Below are 24,475 nucleotides of genomic sequence, written 5' to 3' on the forward strand. Positions count from 1 at the left end.
GTCCTTTTCATACTGCGATGAAATGCATTGAAGTCAATGTTTTCACACAATGTATTGACAATGGCCGTTGTTTGCTACGGTCGTCAAAATAATGATGTCAATTATTTCCGCCCGTTGTCCAAAGACTGCAATGCAGTTTTCATTCAAAACAATGGCCGTTGAGTGCCAAATTACGGCCATTGTTTATACGTTGTGCGAACACAGCCTTAAAATAATTATTTGCCATTAATGACGGCCAACCACTAAATTTCAACAGTGTATGTACATAGCCTTTCTGTGTTTTCTATCCCCTCCTGGTTTTGGTTACACAATACTGAGCAAAAATACTGCGCGTGAAGGCACACACTGTAAAATAAGGTCACACACTGTAAAATAATACCAAAATACTTCCGTATTTTCCATGTAATAATGCGCTCCAATGAACTTAATGGGAAATTGGCTGGCAGTGCACACACCATATAGAATAACGTCCGTCCATATAATTAACATGCTCATTATTTACCACCTGCTTTTGCAAAAAACTGAAAGTTTTCCCCCATTCCTTTATTCACCCATTCAATAAATTTGTCCGTAATTACAGATCCGCAATTATGTACACATTTAGGGCCCCTTGATTTGTATTGGGCTATTCACACCATCCGTAGTTTTACAGATTTGCAACAAAATAGGACATGTCCTAGTGCAGGTGGCAAATACGGCACAATTAGGGCCCTATTACACGTATTGTATGGAAAATCGTTATAACGTTCAAATTTGAACGACAATTGCCCTGTTTAATTGCATGAAATGATTGAAAAATCGTTCGTGTGACGTTAGATCTGACCCTAAAATCATCGCTAATGGCTCGCTGTAATTCCACATTCATTCGCCGTAATTTTGCATTCGTTCACTAATCGTTCAGTGTAATTCCACATCATTCCTTCCTTTGCTGGGATCAGATGGAGTAAACGATGGTAGTAACGATCGTTGTAACGAACATAACTAATGGTCTGTTTACACGAAGCGATAATTCTCCCAATTGATTGTTTTTATAATGATCAGCGTTTAGATGAATAAATCGTTAGAAAAATCGTTATTGCGATCGTTTTTAAGATCGCTCAAGCCCATCTCAAACATAGGGTGAATCTTTGAAAGACTGTTTACACAAAGCGATCTGCGAATTTTTAGCGAACGACCAACGACGATTTGGGAACATGCTGAAAGATCACAATGAACGATTTCTCACTCATCACTTGATCGCTTGCTGTGTTTACTCGAGCTGATTATCACTCAAATACGGTCGTTATTGCGAAAATTCGAACGATAATCTCTCCGTATAAACGCACCATAAGGACTATCGTTCTGTGTAATATGGAGAACGATTTAAGGTTAACGTTAAACAATCTCGTTTGCGATTGTTTATCGTTAACCGTTAATCATTAAAAATTGCATTGTCTAATAAAACCCTTAGCCAATAGAAGTCTAAGGGATCCGCATTTTTTGCAGATGTTACGATGGTTATATTTGTAATGTCCGCAAGAAATACGCGTCACCTTCATTTAAACTATCACCTTCCCATTTTTTGCAGGATCTGATTACAACAGGTAACCTACTTGTTGATGGTTTCCACGGATCAACAGATTTAATTTTTTTTCTACACTGAACGTAATATCCAAATGAAAAAAAAAAAAACAGCTGCACTCGGAAACGCTGCATTTTTCTTCTCCACCCCACCATAAAGAAGACCTATGGGCCCAGGACCATCCAATTAGGTTAACTGCTGCTTATTTGATGAAAAGCAACCCTGTGTCATGTGCCATTGTGCGAGATTTACTACAGCTACATATAGCGTGTCCCTCCTCGTCCTGTGCAGCCTGCAGGGAGAGAGCTCTCTCTTTTTTTTCCCTGTAACCTTACTCTGGTGCATTCCCAGCTTAAAGATTCATGAAACGGTCCGGAGAAGACAGTCTGCAACACAGACAGCTCCGGGAAGCACTGCAGAACCAGCACAGTCAGGATTTCCCTCCGTTCATGGAAATTAGTCGTCAGGACTGCAGGCACAAATGACAGGATTAGCAGGTAACCTCATCTCCTCCTTATTTTATCCCATCAGAAAGCATCAGTGTAGCATGGCACTGCCACACTCATTGGAATCAATGCCCTGCCCCCTCTATCTACATGTATACAACTACACACTACGTTTAACACCTGGGATGAAAATGAATTGACTTTCATCGGAGTGTTAGATATCTATTATGGCAGGTGGTAATTTCATAATTACGGAGCAGATTAACGAGAATCCTGGTAATTAACCCCACAATTATCGCCTGGGATTGGGTAATTATAGGAGATTATGAGCACGGTGCAATAAAACCTATCATTACACCATGCCATTCTTCTTACGGATAGAATGTAACCGTATGCTTGCCGGAAGGGATTATAGATTATGGGGTTATGGTGTATATATTCCAAGCAGAGATGAAAAGGATGGTAGAACTTCAGGCGGCGAGGAGTTTTTGGAGCCTATTGGACTTGTAACAGGTGAAAACCTGCAAATCGCTGCGTGTACTTTGCCTATAAAACATGTCAAAGAGCTACAAACATCCCAAGGGCAAAAGAGCATTGTAAAGCTAAAGTTGCATGCTGGTGTGGTTTGCTCCACATATAACCTTACTCTATTACGTGGGCATTTTTGCACCCAGCCTGGCTGTCAGTTCAGGTCATCAGACCCCCCCCCCCCCCCCTTCCCGGTCAGGCGTGACTTGTGGTCGGTTTTGTAATTGAGATTGTGAAAAGCTGTGAGTGGTGTTGTGGTCAACAGACTATGGACTATGGTGATAGTATAAAAGGAAGGAGGGATAGCTCTGCTGGGAGCTATAGGATAGATATCTATACACAGCTCTGAAGGCAAATAAACGCAGATGTAAATTGTACACTGCTGCTTTTCCTGCTTTTTGGCGTTTTTTCATTGTACTATAAATTACTACAGGCGTCTTATCAGGTGTTCTAGTGAAGAATTGGGAAAATACGCCAAAAAAGATGTCAATATGCATATAGACATGACTTTTCTTCTTCTGGTCATTCCCTCCCAATAAAAGTCAGTAGAGAAGAAATGCCTACGTTACTATAGAAAATGCTGAACTCGAGGCCTGTTGCGATAACAACAAAAAACTATAAACCCCCAATCTGCCTTGAAATACAACATAGCAAGAAAGGTGCTATGGGTATTGTGTTTCATGTTTCCTCTTCCCGCAACTTTCTGCTAGCATCTGACTGCAGCGTATTTGACACCCCCCTCCCATGCTAATTTTGGCAAATTGTTTTTTTGTTTATTTCATAAGTGTCAAGTTTATGTCCAGCCTCAAAGATGAGTTCAGATGAGAGATGATTTTTATTCCCCACTGCATATCACTACTGCTACAACTTTGTAATTCTACATCAAACTCTGAATGGGTTACATGTGGAATTTTCTTCGAATTTTTTATCTCTCCATATGAAGAGGTGTATTCCCCTGGGAATGAAAAAAAATATATATATAATTTTCCTGAAGAATTATTCTCATACACATAGATGATGTTTACTATAATTTGCTGTAGATGTATGGTATAAAGTCCAAACTTCAAATCCGCAGCAAATTTGCTATATTTAAAATGTAACATGGAAAGTGGGAGTGTTCACGACTAGGGATCTCCAATATCATACAACAATGAAAAAAAAAATGCTCAAAACGAAAGTACCCCAAGTCACTGTTAGGCCATATTCACATGCCGTATGAACATTGGCCGTTGTTTGACTGACTGACTGACTGACAGTATTGGCCGGGTGAACATCATTTCATTTTAATTGGAATTTGAGCACATTTGAGAGTCCAATTATCCATAGAGCACAATGTAAAGTACGTCCGGGAACCGTACTTTACACTGCGTCTACAGGCTATCTTGTATGGCCGCTGTTTACTGAATAGCGGCCGCACAAAATAGAAATGTCAGTTTTTCTGTGTGGCCGCATAAAACACTGGCCGTAGTGTATACAGAGTGTATACACTATAACCGGTATTCTATACACTACAATGTAATCGCACACTGTCATTAAACAGCGTCCGTTGTTGCAACTTGCAATAACCGCCGTTTATTGTAAATGTACAAAAAAACTAAAAAGTATGTGAATATGGCCTTATTCTGCCCCATGATATATTTAGACAGCATCCTGCATTCTCACTCAGTAGAGGTCATACAGGTCATTATTGGATTTTTATAATATGACTGTGTATGGATGACACCATGATACCCTCGGGCACCCTGTTGGGGGAGGGGCAAAGGTTTTAGATTTATCTTGTGATTTAGATGTTTAAGGCTATGTTCACACAAGGTACGAACTATGGTCACTGTTTGGCACTCAGAAACAAAGGCCGTTTTCTTGAGTGTCAAAGAATGGTCTTGTTGCAATGAAAATTGCATTGAAATCAATGCAGAACGGACGGAAATAATTGACGTCAATTATTTCCCATTTCCCATAGTGCCCATTTGAACTTAACATTGTAGTCAGTAGGCTTCTTGTATGGGCATAGTGCAACTTCTAACCGTTCTCTATTCTAGGTGGCAGTCCTAAGTTGGCAACCTTTCAGACATTGTTACCTCTGTAAACGTTCTTCTTTGATGTTTGGCAGATATATCTATATCTGGCCTTATGCAGCATATGTCTCTCTAGGGATTATGTTGTTAGTTATGAAACAACTAATATGTGTTGGGGGTCACCGTGTTCCCTAATCTTTTACCTGGCTCATCCTATGTTCCCCCATGAGAGAAGTGGCACCCAGTGTATATTTTTCCCTGTGTATATGAACATCCCCATCCCTCCAAATATACATGTTTATGAGGGCGTCAGGCAGCATAGCTATCAGCTGTCCAATATGTATGGTTGGCATATGGCCAGCTTTATACAAGGCTTCAGTCAATCTGCAGTGGAAAACAATGGTACAATGCCTTGTAAAGTGACACTTTCATTTGCTAAGTAAAGTTAATTACTACAGATAGAAGAGATTAGATGTCAGGGTCTATCCCGGTAACAAGAGGTGCCCTCCATTCTCCATTCTGTAAGGCTAATTTTACACACACTCCAATGCAGTACGTGTGCTATTTGTAGACAGCAATATTGGGAAATTATTACAGCCCTTTAAAAAAGTTTGTCAGGTTTCCAGCTGGTGTCCGTCATTTACTTGATTCTAATAAAAAATAGTACTGACGTTTTTTGGTCGGTTATTTTAACAGAATAGGAACAGCGGCCTCCAATGCAGAGGCCGTGCTGCCACCATCATAAGCTGCAAGAACAATACTGCCATCCAGAGCTATAATAGTACCAACATACAGTGACCAAATAACATTCGTATAGTGACATGGCTATACAGTACAATGTGTAAGTAATATGGCTTGGCAGGGCTCTATTACATGGGCTGACGTGGGCACTGTAACTGAGCGCCGATTTTGGAGAGTGGTCCTAGTTTAGAGAATCAATTACACGGTTTATCTACTGTGTCGGCACATGACCGCCTTTTGCTTCCATCATTTCTAGGCTATGTAAGAGACCGGCCGTTCCGGGTCACGGAACGGCCGGTCTCTGCCCGGATCATCAGCCCGGAGCCGCTCCCTTCACTGTGTGAACTGACAGGGTTTCCTACGGCCGCAATTCATTGAATTGCAGCAGCAGAAAACTGACATGTCAGTTATTTGTGGCGCCGCACGGATCCCGGCCGGAGCGTATACGATGTGTATACGCTCCGGACGGGATCCCATTAAGAAACAAGCAATGTTCACAGGCGCATAAAGTACGGCTGGCAACAACGGCCGTACTTATATGTAGTGTGAACATAGCCTTAGGATCCTATTCCACAGGCAGAGGAGGGCCCGATCAACGATGTAAACGAGCGGCGATCTGCTAGATTGCAGCTCGTATACTGGGCCTATTCCACAGCCCGAGGATCGTTGAGCGAGGGCTGCAGGGACATTGTTACCGATGTCCTTGCAGCATCATACATTACCTCTCCAGACTTCTTCTCCGCGCTGTCTTCATCTCCGGGTCCCGCTCACTCTATCTTCTGAATGGCCAGTCAGCTGACAGGCCACACTCAGCCAATCACAGGCCGCGGCGGTCCCGGCTTGTGATTGGCTGAGCGCTCCGTCAGGTAATGTATGATGCTGCTGCTTGTCAAATCGTCGCCTGCCGCGCACCGCTATTCAACCGTAGTGATGCGCGGTGGGGGAACAATGATTTTAGGTCGGCTGATTGTTCTCTCTATTTCACCGAACGATAATTGGCCGAATCGGGCCAAATGGGGCCGATCCAGCCGATTATCGTTACTGTGGAATAGGGCCCTTAGGCCGTACATCCTCTATTACATGGGAAGATGTGTGGCCGATGAACAATGGTTTTTTAACCTGTCGAGGAGAAGAGATCCGCCGACAAAGAATCAGGTCAATAATCGACCAAGATGACAACCACTTTCTTAAGCCAGACATGATGTGCTTAGAGTAGTTGTCAGTTCCCTTCCCCTCAACCAGTCAACCTAACAGTTATAGTTACATAGTTAATCAGGTTGAAAAGCATCCAGGCCTCCCTTGAACTTATTTAGTGAATCAGCCATGACAACATCATGTGGCAGAGAGTTCCACAGTCTCACTGCTCGTACAGTAAAGAATAAAGGTTGAAGGGGGCTGCCTTTTACATACTCTTAGCAGGATGACAATTCTGCAGCGATAATGTAATCCGCTGCGAACTCGCAGTGTGAAATCCGCTGCAATTCTTTATGGGTATAAAGAACATTTTCCAACAAAACTATATATCAATCATCTCAGTTGCTTCTCTATGACATGATACTGATAAATTGGATACTACTTTCAGGGTGACAGATTTCCTATAAAAGGTTTAGGCCACATTCACATAATGTAAAATTTCTATTAATTACAGTCGTTGTTACAACGGCCGTGACTAATAGAAATTTCACGTTGCATTGCAGTCAGAGGGAATCCTGGCCGGAGTGTATACACATAGTATATGCTCCGGCCGGGATCCCTAGCGGCTGCAGTAAAAACTGACATGTCAGTTTTGTGCAACCGCTATTCATTGAATAACAGCCGCACAACACTGACAGCTCACACAATAGCTCTGGCTTCACTCTCCATTGTGTGCTATGGTGAATTGGGATGCAGGTGCATAAGGATGCACCTGCATCCCAATTCAATAGAATGTGAAGTTCATCTGGCCAGTACTGCAGTACCAATTAGGACGATCTTTACAGACAGCGGCCGTTCTGTGACACGGCCAGGTCACAGAACGGCCAGTGTCTTACGTAGTGTGAACCTGGCCTTAGACTGGATTGGCTGTCCACACTATAGTGAAAGCATCTGAGCTGTAATACCGCACACAACCCATAGACAGGTGTGGAGCTGCTATGTTTTTTTTCAATCCTCAAGAAAGCATATATGTACGCAAGCTAATTTTATTCCAGCGCCTGGAGAAGCCGACATCCTGCCCACTGTCTGGAGGCCGGGACGTCTTTATGTACATTCATTCAGGAGTAATGTCACTTTGAAAATATCTGGCAAACGTCCTAGAAAGACCCGTCAGGTCTCCGTAATGAGATGTATAGCTCGAGTATATATGCAAAGACAACTTTGGTGTAATAGCCAATTACGCCTAATTTCAATAGACAGCTCCGAGTTACAATGCCTTTTGTCATTGGAAGTTTTTGTCCCTTCTGTTTTACACATCCTTTCTAGTCCAGATATGACGGAAGTTGTAGTTCTTACAGTAATAGAAAAAAATGTCTTTAGACACCAATGAAATCCATTTCGGTGTAAGCGGTTCCTTTATGTAATATTATTATCTCATTCCGTTTATAACAAGCCAATAAATTGTGACTTTAAAGGAATGGGAGCAAACTAAATTCTCTGCCACTTCCCTATCGTTATAAGGCAACGTGATCTCATTGATAAAACGATATAAGGCAATAGCTTGTGCAATTTCTTCTATGTACAATACACATCAAAATCTATAGATATTGATAAAATCTATAGATATAGCAATCATGTAATGTCCCTGATCTCCTAAATTCAGGATGTAATACGTTCCTACATTATAGATTCTTTTCATGTGTCCGCTTCTATTGTGTTCTGTATCTTCTGAAGCTCCCATCTTTTTTTTTTTTTTTTTTTTAACCACTGGATGTGTCCCTGGAGGTCTATTCCCTTCATTATTGATGCATGATCTAGCTGAGCATCCTCTTAGCATCTCAACTGCAGCGCAACCTGATAAGCACGTGTTATCAGATTGTGGGACTGATGGGGATGGCACGGTACCTGACTATCACTATCAGACCCTTAGACATTGAATGTGGCTGTAGCACATGTTTGCCATTGAAACTACTTCTCCCCATGGTTGTGATTGGTCAGGGTGGATAGGTGATAAATGATAATTCTGAATATTCACCTTTAGTGTTAAAGCCCCCATCCACTTTATACCAAAGTCGCCAAAGGTGACAGGTTTGTCTGTTAGTATAAGGGTCTTATTACACGAGCCGATGGTGGCCCGATCAATACTATAAACGAGTGCTGATCTGCTAGATCGGTGCTCATTTACTGGGCCTATTAAGGGCTGCACCGACATAGTTAGCGATGTCCGTGCAGCCCTGTCCACGCTCCCAGGCCACTCCTGCACTCTGCATGTGTCCCTCATCGCACGCTGCAGCTTCAGAGCAGCCTGTCTGAACTGTGGAAGCCCTGGCCAGTGATTGGCTGAGCGGCCTGTCAGCTCTGAGGCTGCAGCGCGTGGTGTCGGGACGTATATAGAACGCAGCAGAAGATGGGGAGCAGGGACAGGTGAAGTTTTAACTGGACAATTGTCAGCTTTGGCTGCACATCACTATTACACGTAGCGAAGCATAGTCAGCGGCTGATGATTTTAGGTCTGGGCCTAAAGAAACGATGTGCCAATGATCATTTCATCGGCTAATCGTTGTCTCTACTACACGGAGCGTAATGGGCTAAATTGGGCACATTTGGCCGATGATCGCTCCGTGTAATAGGGCCCTAACCTGTATGGTCGCTCCTTGTAATAGGGCCCTAACGTGTATGGAGACCTCCTGACCCCTTTGTTCTTGGAGGATAAGCACCAGAGATTCCTGGCAGCGGCTTACTCCTCCCCTCCACCTAACATTCATGTGTATGGGAAGGATGGGAGAGAGGACTGTCAGCCGAATGATTGTCCGACAGTTATGGAAGATGTATAGGCTTTTATTTGCTGTTATTTTCTTTTATCTAAAATTCTATAAATGCAATTTATCCTTATGCAATTTTGAATCCAGAAAGTTGACATAAGGAAATCTACTTGGGTCGTAAGGGCGGCCATATACCTTCAATACCTGTATTTTTTAATACCTGTATTCTTCTATCCCCTTACATCTTCTGTCTGGGTAGAGTTAGGAAGCCACCTAACACATAATCAATTGGTCAGTCTCGCTGAAGTAGGTGGGTAGAGCCAGCTCAGAGGGGGAAACTGAGAGAAACGCTCACACCCCTTTGTTTTGTGTCTTCAGCAGAAAGCAGCAGCTCAGAACTGGGGGATGGAGGCTGAGTAGATAATAACAAGTATGGAATGAATTGTTAGTTTCACCATGAGCAGCAACATATCATAAGTTATGTTTGAGTGGAAAACCCCTTTAACACTACAGAAGAAAGGTGTATCAGGTGTATGTGTATGTGTGGTGACCTCCTGAGGTGTTATGTCGGAGGATCGGCCGGTCACTTGCTAGGTGGTGATGTGTGACGCCAGCTCTATGGTGGTTGGCCGAGATACAGCCGGGCCCAGTGATGTTATGTGGTGACGCCAGTGCCGGTTGGGCACACAGGTATGGTGGCACACCCGCTTTTAGTTTAGAGGGCCGTTTGTACCTTGTTCCCCTGTGGACAGTGTCCTGCCGGGTTGCTACGGGAGCCGAAGTGGTGTAGTGACCCTTAGGGAATTTCCACCAACAGAAAGGGGAAATGGGATACACTGTGTCGGTGTGGGATGAAGAATCACAGTCTCAATGTTAGCATATAAGTATGTGACCTATAAAAATAGGGGATGTTTATCTAAATTTAATAAGGTCTGGGGAGGGTGGTGCTCGTCACCTTGTACGAACTACTCTCCTAACCAATATATGAGAGCGAGAAATGATGTCTAGGAAGGGAGACTCCTGTATGGCTGGTGCCCTGATGTCCCCATATACTTTATGTTGTTGACCACCTATCTTCACTTTTCATGTATATTCTTCTATACTCCTCCTTATCTCTTGCGGCTGTAGAGAGAGACGTGTTATATACATAATGAAAACGACAGACTGACTTTTGATGTATGTATGTCACCTTTATTGATCTTTCCGTACATCCTGTATATGCAAATATCTGTAAATATTGATGTACATACTTCAATAAAACGAGTTTAAAAAAAAAAAGAATCTCTTTATCATAAATAATCTTTTGTTTACTTGAAAAGTACTTATGTGCAGCAAGTTATACAGCTTTGCCTTGACAGGGTATAATACACTTGATAGTTTCCTTGATAAAGCACTTGATAAGACCCTTCATAATACAGCAACAAGATCTGTGATAGGAATACGGTGAAGAGTACAGTCATGCTGACTGGGTAGCGTGTTGAGAATTACAAAGAATTAGAGGAGCAGAGAGGAGGATGTTGTGAGAGTCCCAACCCAAGTAGTACTGTGCTCTGCCGGGATGTTGGAGGATGAGGTAAAGAAAGAAGAAGAGAATACTTGTGCCCGTGTATTGACCTTTGGGTCTTCACACCACCTAATGCCCACCAGTAACCCATCCTATAAGGGTGACACACCTTGTTACCTGGGATGAACGGAATGCTGAGGGTTCCCTGCTGACAACTGCGCTGCGAGATAGAGTTCCTAGGCTCTTAGCAACTTTGCTCTATCCAGATCAGTTCCTAGCTTACTGCTGTCTGTGGATACTGTCCTGCACTGTGACTCTCCTAGTTCACAGCGTGGACCGAGACGATCTCTGACTTGTCCTCTCCTGTAGGGGCTTAACACTGCAAAGTGTTGTGTAGAGCAGTGCTTCTCAATTCCAGTCCTCAGGCCTCACCAACAGGTCATGTTTTGAGGATTTCCCATACAAAGACACCTGTGATAATACCTGATGCACTGAGTATAATTATATCACCTGTGAAATACTAAGGAAATCCTCAAAACATGACCTGTTGGTGAGGCCTGAGGACTGGAATTGAGAAGCACTGGTGTAGAGTACACTGAGAAGAAACTGTTAGCTGTGTCTTGTCTTGCTTCCTACCTATACGGGCATCTGACTAAGACTGAACTCTTGAAAATAGGGGACCTAGCACAGAGAGGAACACTGTAGAGAGCTGTCTAGCTTCCTCTACCCATGTGACTTCCTTCCTCAGCGTATCTTAGGTGCGCTGTGAGTGGGTGAAGAGTGTATTAGAAGAAGTAAAGAGAGATATGATAGGATAGAAGAACAAAAGATTCCTATAGGTTCAGATATCCATGTGACTCACAAATAAACAATAACCCTTTACATACTTCAGCCGTGCAGCATCTAAGTACATATATCTAATACAGTGACATCTAGTGGCAAAACTTTATCACTACCTTCATCACCACTTGTGTACAATAAGTACAGGCTTTTACGAAGGGTGTAATCAATAGCAACACTCGATGTGGGACACCACATATGGTCACTTTAACACTATAGCAGAGAGGAGTATGTGTATGGTTACTTTAACACTATAGCAGAGAGGAGTATGTGTATGGTAACTTTAACACTATAGCAGAGAGATGTATCAGAGAGGAGTGTGTGCTGTGCTGTAAATGTCCAGAGAAGTAATAGAAATGTAGAGAATGAGAAATAGTTTTGTACCATAAAGGGGGCTCTCAGGGGCTCAATAACAGCAGTGGGAGTACTAAAGTCTCCTTGTCCCCTTTAAGCTGCCATTATAAAATACACCAAATACGCCAAGATTTCTGCAAGTAGCCACAACCACACAAGTTCTGCCAGAATAGCCTTGTAGACATTTCAGCAAAATAGTCCAAAAACACCGAAATGCTCCTTCTACTAGATCTCAAGGACATAAGGAAGCCAAAGGCAAAACAGCTAAGGCTGCAGATTTTCAGCAGAATCCTGCTTATTGGCGTTTCTGTCCTGTATGTTTGTAGCGAGGGCGCCTCTTAATAGGATTGTGTAGTCGTGAACCATGAAGGTCATTAGAAAGTCACTTTTCCCATTCTGTGCTGGTAAAGGTTATTAATCTGATGTCTGTCTCTTTTATCTAAGCCATAGTTGCCTAGTGATATCCATACACAACATGAGACCTTAATAGCACAGCTGGGAGCTGCCTGAATAATGCGAATCGTGCCATACATCACAACATCCAGCCTTCCACGGCAATCTATAACTGTACATAATCCAGGCTCAAATGGGGGATTCCCATCCCATTTTATTATAGTACGGTATTAAGGTATGCTCCTATGAAAAGCCATAACATTCAGACTTCTCGGACCCCTACAGAGCTCATGAATGAAGGAGCAGAAGCTTTTTTACCTTTTTGTTGAGCAGCAGCGCTCCCTGTCACCTCCTGGGCAGACTTCTACAATATACAGTGGTGCCTTGGATTATGAGCATAATTCGTTCCGGGACTGTGCTTGTAATCCAAATCCACTCTTAAACCAAAGCAAATTTTCCCATAAGAATTCATAGAAATGCAGACAATTGGTTCCACACCCCAAAATAATGATTTATTATTCTGAATAACATGTAAAACTAATGAAACAAACATTCAGAAACAGCTGAATATGTGATATTATAAGTTACTGTACAGTAATGGAAAAGATGCAAAACAGAAGGGCTGACAGAGCCTGCAGGGAGTATGAAGGAATGAGCCGGGCAGATGTGGGCACATACATGCAGCACTCTCTGTCCGGGGAGAGAGGGGTTACAGCTATGCAGAGATTACCCCCACAGTCCTGTCCCCTGATGCAAGACCCAGCCTGAAGTGGATCTGCTATGATTTGGAAGGTGAGGGAGACTTCCTGGGTCAGAGTACAGTGCTGTAGACCCCGCTATGCAGGCCATGCCCCTCCTCCACTTGCGCTCCCAACCATTACAGGGAGCTCTTAAACCAAAGCAATGCTCTTAAACCAAGTCACAATTTTGAAAAACTGTGAGCTCTTAAACCAAAACGCTCTTAAACCAAGTTACTCTTAAACCAAGGTACCACTGTAAATCCATTCAAGAGACTGTGCTGCTGTACCCTGCACAGAGGATAGTCTGGGCAACTGATATTTAGTAGAAAGGAGTTGAGATATAGTAGTTGAGTTATATAGATTTGTAATTTACTTCTATTTAAAGAGAACCAATCACGGAAGATTTTTTTTTTTTTTTATTCCTTAATTCTATTTAAATTACTTTTTTATTAATATTTGTAAATAGAATTAAGGAATTTTCTGTCCGCGTTTTTAATTTATTCATGTCTCTCTTCACTGTCACGCGCCGGCTCTTTTCAAAAGAGCCGGCGCGTGACAGGAAGCTCCCGGCATGCAGAGCGGCAGGAAGAGCTCCCATGAGCCTTTGCCCGCCGCTCTGTAAATACACAGCGATCTCGCGCTATACAGCGCGAGATCGCTGTGTATATCTGTCCTAATTAAACCTATTAGTTTTCTCATGAAGATACAGACTGCATTTGCAGTCTGTATCTTATACTTTACCTAATCCTATGTAGCAGTGTAGTAAGCCGGGCGCCATCTTGATGACTGGAACGCACCGCTGGAACGCAAATGACGTCATCAAGATGGCGCCCGGCATTACTGCACCGCTACATAGGAGTAGGTAAAGTATAAGATACAGACTGCAAAGGCAGTCTGTATCTCCATAAGGTCTACTTATAAAGATACAGACTGCCTTTGCAGTCTGTATCTTATACTTTACCTACTCCTTTGTAGCGGTGCAGTAATGCCGGGCGCCATCTTGATGACGTCATTTGCGTTCCAGCGGTGCGTTCCAGTCATCAAGATGGCGCCCGGCTCACTACACTGCTACATAGGATTAGGTAAAGTATAAGATACAGACTGCCTGTGCAGTCTGTATCTTTATAAGTAGACCTTATGGAGATACAGACTGCCTTTGCAGTCTGTATCTTATACTTTACCTAATCCTGTATAGCGGTGCAGTATTCCCGGGCACCGCCATCTTCATGACGTCAGTTGCGTTCCACTGCTGGAACGCACCGCTGGAACGCAAGTGACGTCATCAAGATGGCGGCGCCCAGCAATACTTTTACTACTATACAGGATTGGGTACAGTATAAGATACAGACTGTAAATGCAGTCTGTATCTTCAGGAATAGACTTAGGGAGAGAGAAACTTTTATTATAGGGACAGTTAATTTTAGGTGATTGGTTCTCTTTAAAAAATCTCAAGTCTTCCACTACTAATCAGCTGCTGTATGTCATGCAGGAAGTGGTGTATTTTTTCCAGTCTGACACAGTGCTCTCTGCTGACATCTCTGTTCGAGACAGGAACTGTCCAGAGCAGCAGCAAATCCCCATAGAAAACCTCTCCTGCTCTGGACAGTTCCTGTCATGGACAGAGGTGGCAGCAGAGAGCACTGTGTCAGACTGGAAAGAATACACCACTTCCTGCAGGACATACAGCAGCTGATAAGTACTTGAACACTTGAGATTTTTAAACAGAAGTAAGTTACAAATCTATATAATTCAACTACTATATCTATACTATATCTCAACTACTTTCTACTAAAGAAAAAGATTTTCACTGGAGTACCCCTTTAACCCCTCAAGAACCCACAACATACCTGTGCATCATGGGAGCCTGTCACTTAAGGACCCATGACATACCTTTACACTAGTGGGTCTGGCGGCACTATGAAGTAAGCTTAGGAGCTAAGCTGACTTCATAGCATGTGGGGACCGGCTGCTATATGCAGCCAGGTCCTCACTGTTAATGACGAGCCACCGCGATCGCACAACAGCCCACCATTAACCCCTGCAGTGCCACAGTAATGTGCTTCTGTCACTGTCTGATCAGTGTGACTGCGAGGGTTCCGATCGTTCTGACTGCCGGAGGTCCCTTACCTTCCTCCCAGCTGTCAGATGGGCAATCCATGCATAGAGACTGCCACAGGCAGGCTCTATGGAATGATCGCAGATTACACTGATCAATGCTATGCTATGGCATATCAGTGATCAGTGTTAAAAATGTAATGTAAAAATTTTTAAAATCCCCTAAGGGAACATAAAAAGTGTAAAAAAAAATTATTATAATAAAAAAAAAAAATCACACCATAGCCCCTCACCCAATAAAAGTTAAAATCACCCCCTTTGCCATTTTATAAATAAAACATAAACAATTAAATGAACATATAATTTACCGTCCGATATTAAATAAACCAATATTGTTCCCACATGGTGAACGGCGTAAACAAAAAGCGTTAACCACTTGTATATTTACGCCCTGTGGTCGCCTCGGGAACTTCAGAGGGGGGCCGTGCTGCGACCCCGATCTGAACCGCCACGGTCCCGGGTGCGGCATGTAGCCCAGAACCGAGGCTATTAGCGGGCACTGTCCGATCGCCATGCCTGCTAATCAGCATTTTAAATCCAGCTGTCAGAAGTTGCAGCAGAAATGCAGCTGTCCAGCTGCATTTAAAATGCTTGCTGTCCCACTCCCTGGTGTCTAGTGGGTTGGATCGCCCCCCCAGAGGAGCAATCCACACATCAGGTACCTGCCAGGGTCTGCGCCGTAATGGCGCTGATCCCGGCTCGGCACTCGATTGCTTTCGGCTGCAGCAATTGAGTGCCTATCTCACTGATTTATGCTGTATAACTATACAGCATAGATCTCAATGAGAGATCAGTGTGCATATACTAGAAGTCCCCCAGGGGGAATAACCCTAACCCCAGGGGGAATAACCCTAACCCCAGGGGGGGGGCTTCTAGTATAAGTGTAACAAAAAGTGTTATTATTATAAAATAAAAATAAATGAGCATATTTGGTATTGCCGCGTGTGTAATTGCCCAAACTATTAATTAATCACATTCCCGATCTCACACGGTAAACGGCATAAGCGCCCAAAAAATCCCAAAGTGCAAAATTGCGTATTTTTGGTCGCATCGAATCCAGAAAAATTGTAATAAAAAGCGATCAAAAAGTCGTATGTGCGCAATCAAGGTACCGATAGAAAGAACACTTCATGGCGCAAAAAATGACACCTCGCACAGCCCCATAGACCAAAGGATAAAAGCGCAATAAGCCCGGGAATGGAGCGATTTTAAGGAACATATTTTTGTTAACAATGGTTTGAATTTTTTACAGGCCATCAGATACAATGAAAGTTATACATGTTATATATCGTTGTAATTGCAACGACTTGAGGAACATATATAATGAGACAGTTTTACCCCAGGGCGAACGGCGTAAAAACAAATACCACCCAAATAAAAGAAATGTGGGGTTTTTTTACAATTTCACCACACTTAGAATTTTTTTTTGTTTTGTAGTCTACTTTATGAAAAAATTCAGCCTGTCATTGCAAATTACAATTAGTGGCGCAAAAAATAAGGGATCATGTGGGTTTCTAGGTGAAAAAATGCAAGTGCTATGGCCTTAAGCACAAAGAGGAAAAAAACGGAAGTGCAAAAATGCAATGAGCTAGCAGGACATCAGGGAGCGCAGAGAGGTATATATAAGTTAATCCTTTTTTTACACAGTCTTCAGCTGTTGGCCACGCATCACTCTTACACTTAGCGATGCACGGCCAGCGGACAATGATTATAGGTCAGGAATAAAAGACATGATCAGCTGATAATCATTGTCTTCGGCTGATCATTGTATTTATTACACGGAGCGATGATCTGCCGAATTGACCTGATTTGGCAGATTATTGCTCTGAGTAATAGAGCTCTTAGGCTCTGATGATTTGGGTGGTGGTGATACAGTTTGGGCAGGTGTGTCTAGTCAATACAGAGCTGCCCTACACTTTGGGAATGGTACAGTCACAAGCCCTTACTACATTAAAGGGATAGTGCAGCGTTTAACATTTATAAACTAAATAACACACATTACAAAGTTATACAACTTTGTAATGTGTGTTATTTAAGTGAATGACCCCCTTCCCCATGTTTCCCCCACCCCGGAAGTGTGGTGCAGTATACTTACTCAATTGCTGTCGACCCCTGCCGCCATCTTGGGTCAACCACGTAATCTTCGGGACACCGGCTGGACTGCTCCAGCCATCCCTAATGCCGGCCCCCCTCTGCCGCGTCATTAGCTGCTCAGCCGTGATCAGCCAATTGCTGCGCTCCTTTATCTCCCTGTCCGTATTTTACGTTTTTCTCTTTTCTGAGTGGCTAGCACTCCTCCTGGTAAGACCCATGTGACCCCAACCAGCAGGAAGCACCTGTGCACACATGACTAGTACCTCCTATTTTTCCCATTCTACCTGCAGGAGCAATGGTGAGTGATAAGACCATGTTCACACTTGTGTTTGGCGATTGGTGGCAGCTTTCTCCGCCGGTGGTGCTTCCTGGGTTTTGGGGGGGCCCTTGGAGATTGGTCGTGTGACAGTGGGGTTGCAGGGCCTCCCTTCCCTGTTTGTGCTCAGTTTTTGGGGTTAGCGGTCGCTGACTGACACAGTGGTTAGTGTAGTTAGTTAGGGACTCATGTGAACCAGGAGACCGACACGGGTTACATGGGACAATATGGTTTGATCAAATTATATTCCAACATCCTGGCGTTGGTTTTTAAATGTAGCCGAGAGGCATTAGTGTCAGTCATAGGTGTGAGGTGCAGCAGCTCCTTTCTCTCCTTGTCCGTATCAAAACCAAGGATGTCATTAAAACCAATACATGTGTGGGAATTGCCGCGCACCTTTGAAGCATCTATTTTCTGATGTGGAAAAAGAAATCCCACCCCGTTTCCATATAAATACATGCAGTGGCGGATTATAATGTGGGCGGTTCGGGCGGCCGCCCAGGGCCCGAGGCTTTGGGGGGGGCCCATGACGTGCCGCCCACATTATAATGCGCCCACGCCGCTGCGATGACTCTCTTGTGACCGCAAGCATTGTTTTGCTTGCGGTCACAAGAGTCCGGCTGATGCGCGGCTGCCTGGGGTGTCCCGTCCTATCCCCCGGCAGCGCGCGCACGGGGAGCTCTGTGATGCGCGCTGCCGGGGGGTAGGACGGGACACCCTAGGCAGCCGTGCATCAGCCGGTGGACAGACGGAGCCTGCAGGAGAGGATCGACGGGGGAACGGATGGCAGGTATTTTTTTTTTTTATGTTATCTGCTGTGCACAGGGCGGGGGGAAGAGGGGGAACATCTATAGGGCGGGGGGAGGGGGGGAGAAGAGGGGGAATATCTATAAGGTGGGGGGGAAGAGGGGCAACATATATAAGGTGGGGGGAAGAGGGGCAACATCTATAAGGTGGGGGGGCAGAGGGGGACCATCTATAAGGTGGGGGGGAAGAGGGGGACCATCTATAAGGTGGGGGGGAAGAGGGGCACCATCTATAAGGTGGGGGGGAGAAGAGGGGGACCATCTATAAGGTGGGGGGGGGAAGAGGGGGACCATCTATAAGGTGGGGGGGGAAAGAGGGGGACCATCTATAAGGTGTGGGTGGGGGGAGAGGGGGACCATCTATAAGGTGGGGGGGAGAAGAGGGGGACCATCTATAAGGTGGGGGGGGGGGGGAAGAGGGGGACCATCTATAAGGTGGGGGTGGGGGGAGAGGGGGACCATCTATAAGGTGGGTGGGGGAGAGGGGGACCATCTATAAGGGGAAGAGGGGGACCATCTATAAGGTGAGGGGGACCATCTATAAGGTGGGGGGGGGGAGAGGGGGACCATCTATAAGGTGGGGGTGTGGGGAGAGGGGGACCATCTATAAGGTGGGGGTGGGGGGAGAGGGGGACCATCTATAAGGTGGAGGTGGGGGGAGAGGGGGACCATCTATAAGGTGGGGGGAGAGGGGGACCATCTATAAGGTGGGGGAGAGGGGGACCATCTATAAGGGGGGAAGAGGGGGACCATCTATAAGGGAGGAAGAGTGGGACCATCTATAAGGTGGGGGAAGAGGGGGACCATCTATAAGGGGAGAAGGGGCGACCATCTCCTATAGGATTAGCACCCTCCTCTCCTGACATCCTCTGTGCTGCTGGGACCTCCCCTATAAGACCAGCGCCCTGCTCTCCTGACATCCTCTGTGCTGCTGGGACCCTGTGACCTCCCCTATAAGATCAGCGCCCTCCTCTCCTGACATCCTCTGTGCTGCTGTGAACCTGTGACCTGCCCTATAAGATCAGCACCCTCCTCTCCTGACATCCTCTGTGCTGCTGTGACCATGTGACCTCCCCTATAAGATCAGCGCCCTCCTCTCCTGACATCCTCTGTGCTGCTGTGACCCTGTGACCTGCCCTATAAGATCAGCACCCTCCTCTCCTGACATCCTCTGTGCTGCTGTGACCCTGTGACCTCCCCTATAAGATCAGCGCCATCCTCTCCTGACATCCTCTGTGCTGCTGTGACCCTGTGACCTCCCCTATAAGATCAGCATCCTCCTTTCCTGACATCCTCTGTGCTGCTGTGACCTCTCCTATAAGATCAGCATCCTCCTCTCCTGTCATCCTCTGTGCTGCTGTGACCTCCCCTATAAGATCAGCACCCTCCTCTCCTGACATCCTCTGTGCTGTTTGGACCTCCCCAATTGATCAGCATCCTCCTCCTGACATCCTCTGTGCTGCTGGGACCCTGCGACCTTCCTTACTGGGGGTAGCAGCAAGGGACCAAACATTATGTTTATTGGGTCCAGCAGGGAGGGGAGGCAGGCAGTGTTTATTGGGGACAGCGTGGGGGGGGGGGGGGGGGGCAGTAGCGGATTATAATGTGGGCAGATTGACCCGGGGGGGCCCAGGTTGGGTGGACAGCCCGGGGCCCAGGGTACATTTAATCCGCCACTGAATACATGTACTCAGCAATGTACACCTCTTTTAACCCCTTAGCGACCCATGACGTATCTGATACGTCATGGTGCCCCGGGGGGTGTTCAAAGAGGGGTCCCGCCGGGACCCCGCTCTGAACGGCGCTGATCCCGGCTGATATGTACAGCTGGGCAGTGCCTCTATTAGCCGGCGCGGCTCCCGTTGCCGCAACGGCTAATTAAGCCTCTAAATGCAGCTGTCAAACCTGACAGCTGCATTTAGAGGCTTTACACCGCAAGTCCCGGGTGTCTAGTAGGACGGATCTCTCCGCTCTTCTGCCCGTGCCGGGCCTCAGCGTCGCAACGTCGCAGCGTCGCAATCCAATCAAGGTACCGATAGAAAGAACGCATCATGGCGCAAAAAATGACACCTGACACAGCCCCATAGACCAAAGGATAAAAGCGCTATAAGCCTGGGAATGGAGCGATTTTAAAGGAACATATATTTGTTAACAATGGTTTGAATTTTTTACAGGCCATCAGATAATATAAAAGTTATACATGTTATATATCGTTTTAATCATAACGACTTGAGGAACATGCATAACAAGTCAGTTTTACCATAGGGCAAACGGCGTAAATGCAAAACTTCCTGAAATCAAAACAAATTCCTTTTTTTTTTCAATTTGACAGCGCTAATTATTTTTTTCCGGTTTCACAGCATATTTTATAGAAAAATAATGCCTGCCATTGCAAAGTAAAATTGGTTTCGCAAAAAATAAGGGCTCATGTGGGTCTCTAGGTGAAAAAATGCAAGTGCTATGGACTTTTAAACATAAAGTGGAAAAAGCAAAAGTGCAAAAACGAAAATTGCCTTTGACCTTAACGGGTTAAAGAAGGAAAAAATGGATTTAGAGTACATACAAGTATTACCACCTATGGAAACTCCCAGTAATTGAAGCAAAAAGGTGCTCTCGGCCTCTCACACGTCAGTGTCCGTTTTTCCTGTCAGGAAATCCTGATCAGAAGGCCTAGAAGGCTTCAGGAAACCTTCAGGATTTCCTGACAGTAATCAGTTTTTATGTTCAGAAACCATCAGTAGTGTCTTCAGGATTTCCTGAGGCGCATCAGGAAAGTAGAAGTCTATGGGAGCTCAGGAAACCCTGATGCTTTCCTGAGCTCCCATAGACTTCTATGGGGGCAGCCGTTCAGGAAATCCTGATGAAAATAGGACAGGTTCTATAATTTCCTGACCTGTTTTCCTGAAAAATCCTGAAAGCTGTCAGTGTTCAATGCAACTCTATGGGTCGGGAAATCCTGACAGAAAAACTGACAGATTTTCCTGATGTGTAAAGGGGGCCTTACAATATTAGCTGAATTTATGAATTATTCATCTGGGACGATGGGAATAGCTCCCTATTGTAATTTCTATGCATGAATGCCATCAGTCAGCTGTATATCTGTAGTAATGCACTGTGCAGAATTCTAGATATTCATTGAGATCAATGGCAGAACGACAGGGGTCAACCACTGCATAGCTCATGTGAGTCAATGACATATGAGGGGATAGTACACATAGCACAGGCATGATAGATTCACTGGTCTGTGCCAAGTGTCGTGGCAGGACATCAATCAAATGTATATCCGCTGTTTACATTCTAAATACTATCCTCTCCAGAATAGATAAACTTTCCGCATTCACTCAGCATCCAGGGGCAGCTGCGGCATCGGGTACTAGTAACACTAGACATGATTTTTTTACTTAGGTTTATGTATTATATAACAGCTACATACTAATCTTCTATACTGTCACCTAGTTTCGTAGACATATAGCTGTGTATAAATTGAAGCTCCTGATGCCAAATGTATTTTAGAAATCTGAACTATTATGCATCTTTAAAGGGAGACTAATAGCAGGTTAGAAGACTGTAAACGGCTGTTGTATTCCCATAGCGCTCGGGGCACTGAGAATGAAGGTAATCTGCTGAGTACTTTCTGCTGTATAACATAATGTCAATAGATACAATAGCAATTTCATGGTGACAGGTTACATTTAAAGGGATTATTCCTGCTAACAATAAACAGGATTGGACCACTGCTGGGATCCTTGGCAAACAGTTATAATCTGCAGTAAAGTAAAGCAGTAAAAGCCCTAGAGTGATTAACGTCTAAAGAGGAAGATATCACCATGTATAATATATCACCCTATATAATAGGGGCAGTGATCAGCCAATGAATGAGCAAATACTCGTCCTTCAGATGATCATCTGTCAGCTTCACATCTCCCCTGTAATAGGAGATGCGTAGCTGACTGCCGATTGCAGGAAAGGGCAAAGGGCCGATTCCTAGATGGGAACAAATGGTAGTGGCCTACTAGGCATTGCTTCCGACTAGCCAGAATTCTACTCCACACTGATGAGGGGCAACACCCCAAAACAGCTGTCTGTGGATGGATACCTGGCTTTGGTATTTCCCTTGTCATATCTTTAGACTTGTAAATTGAGTTGGATATTGACTCAAAGGGCCACTTAATATGGTGTTTTGGTGGTCTTCTAGAAGAAAACCCCTTAGCTAGGTTCTTCCCTGGCTAGTCCTGTGTTTCCAGACTCTTAAATGCGGCTCTATAGACTCTTTTTGCATATTAGGTTTGAATCATGGACCTTCAATACGTCTGAATAGATCCCTTTTATTGATCATGTTTTTTTTTTTTTTTTTTAATCTCCAGGTCTTCTCCTCTTGAAGCAAATGAGAAGAAGACAAAGGCCCTTAAGATGGATGATCCCACCTTACTACCCCTTGTGGATGTGGATAAAGGTTTTGCTATTGCCTTGTTCCTGCTTCTCTGTGTCTTCCTGGCCATGATGATCGTCCGTTGTGCCAGGCTTATAATGGATCCCTACAAGGACATCCCAAACTCTATGTGGGAGGATCAATAGGACGTGATGGTCAAGCACACTGGTGGGACATTTTGAAACTTGGCCTACAGCATTTCAGGCCCAGAAAGCTGAAGGCTACTAAAGTAATAGCTGTTAATGGTTCCTGTCAGGAGGAACAATAGATTACTAGCCTCCTAAATCACTGCCCTTACCTGCCTAACATATTGGACCCCAGGAAGCAAAACTACCAGTTCAGCATTGACAAGACTTGTCAATATTCCCTTTAATGTCATTAGCTAAGTGGGATGATTTCCAAGTGTTCTCGTATTTGCATCCATCTTCTACTGGATTGCAGTTTCTGTCAGATACTTAATGAAGTACTCAAAGCCAGCATAGTGGCCAGCTTCATTCATCTCAAAACCCAATATAATTAAGTCCTAAGTAATAGACCATCTAGGGTACCATCAAGATTACAGACTTTGGAGATCCATTTTTCCTTATTATAGTTTGACATGATGATGTTTTTGCACATTGCCCCAATAATTAATTTATAAATAATAGTGTATCCCTCTAAATTACATTGATCTCCAACCCTTCAAAATCTTACAATTGCCCAGCACTGATGAGATCTTGAGATCTTCTCATCTCACGCCATGACTAAAGGTCTTTTCATATGATGGGCATGGGCTCAATCAAGTTGGGGGAAGTAGGCCTGGCAAACCCTTGAGAATCATAGCACTCCAGTTAGTAAATCCGACAATAGACATGATGGGGGGGATTTATCAAACTGGTTGTAGGGTAGCTTCACACGTACAGTACCGCAGCGGATTTTCTGCTGTGGATCCGTAGCGGATCCGCAGCAGATTTGACTAAATGAATGAACACAGCATCAAATCTGCACCATCAAATCTGCTGCGGATCCGCAGCAGATCCGCAGCAGATTTGACAGTGCGGATTTAATACTGTTTTCATTTATTTAGCCAAATCTACTGCGGATTTGCTGCGGATCCACGGCAGAAAATCTGTTGCGGTACTGTACGTGTGAAGCTACCCATAAAGTAGCATTGTCTTAGTTGCCCCTAGCAACCAATCAGATTCCACTTTTCTTTCCTCACAGTCTCTGTGAAAAATGAAAGGTTGAATCTGATTGGTTGCTAGGGGCAACTAAGACAATTCTGCTTTACACCAGTTTGATAAATCTTCCCCAATATGTTTCTTAGAAGATCCTGATGTCGATACACAAAAGTCAAATCTAAAGTCAATTGGAGCAGTTCGGTGGCCATACTGCTCTCAAAGCTAATCCTTGTTACCGCCTCTCACTTGTATTTTTTTTCATTAGGGAAAGGGGGGAAAAAGCCACTGCCAGTCCCCTATTAGCTCCCCCATATGCCATTGGGGGGGTTGTTAAGCACTATACACAAGACTGTTTGCTGAACTGCCAGGTTAGAAAGTTTGACCTGTTCATTTTGTACCTATCCAACACTTTGTTCCTCCTTAGATAAGCAGATACTTTTGCCATTTAAAGGGGTTGTCCAGGAATTGTAAAAGCACAACTACTTACTTGCAAAAACAGCACTACCCCTGTCCTCAGATTGTGTGTGGTATTACACT

General features: G+C 44.4%; 1 protein-coding gene across 1 annotated transcript; it reads left to right on the top strand.

Moving 5' to 3' along the window:
• The first annotated feature begins 1,995 nt into the window (after positions 1-1,995).
• Positions 1,996-23,526, top strand: LOC138771206 (cortexin domain-containing 1 protein-like). Its single transcript, XM_069950762.1, has 2 exons — positions 1,996-2,058; positions 22,714-23,526. The coding sequence occupies exon 2, from the start codon at positions 22,760-22,762 to the stop codon at positions 22,922-22,924; it is 165 nt and encodes a 54-aa protein (XP_069806863.1). The 5' UTR covers positions 1,996-2,058; positions 22,714-22,759; the 3' UTR covers positions 22,925-23,526.
• Positions 23,527-24,475: the final 949 nt, after the last annotated feature.

Source organism: Dendropsophus ebraccatus, chromosome 13, assembly GCF_027789765.1.
Source record: "Dendropsophus ebraccatus isolate aDenEbr1 chromosome 13, aDenEbr1.pat, whole genome shotgun sequence".
Lineage (NCBI taxonomy): Eukaryota > Metazoa > Chordata > Amphibia > Anura > Hylidae > Dendropsophus > Dendropsophus ebraccatus.

Coding starts and splice junctions, on each gene's coding strand:
- LOC138771206 (XM_069950762.1), top strand. CDS start 22,760: ATGGATGATCCCACCTTACTACCCCTTGTGGATGTGGATAAAGGTTTT.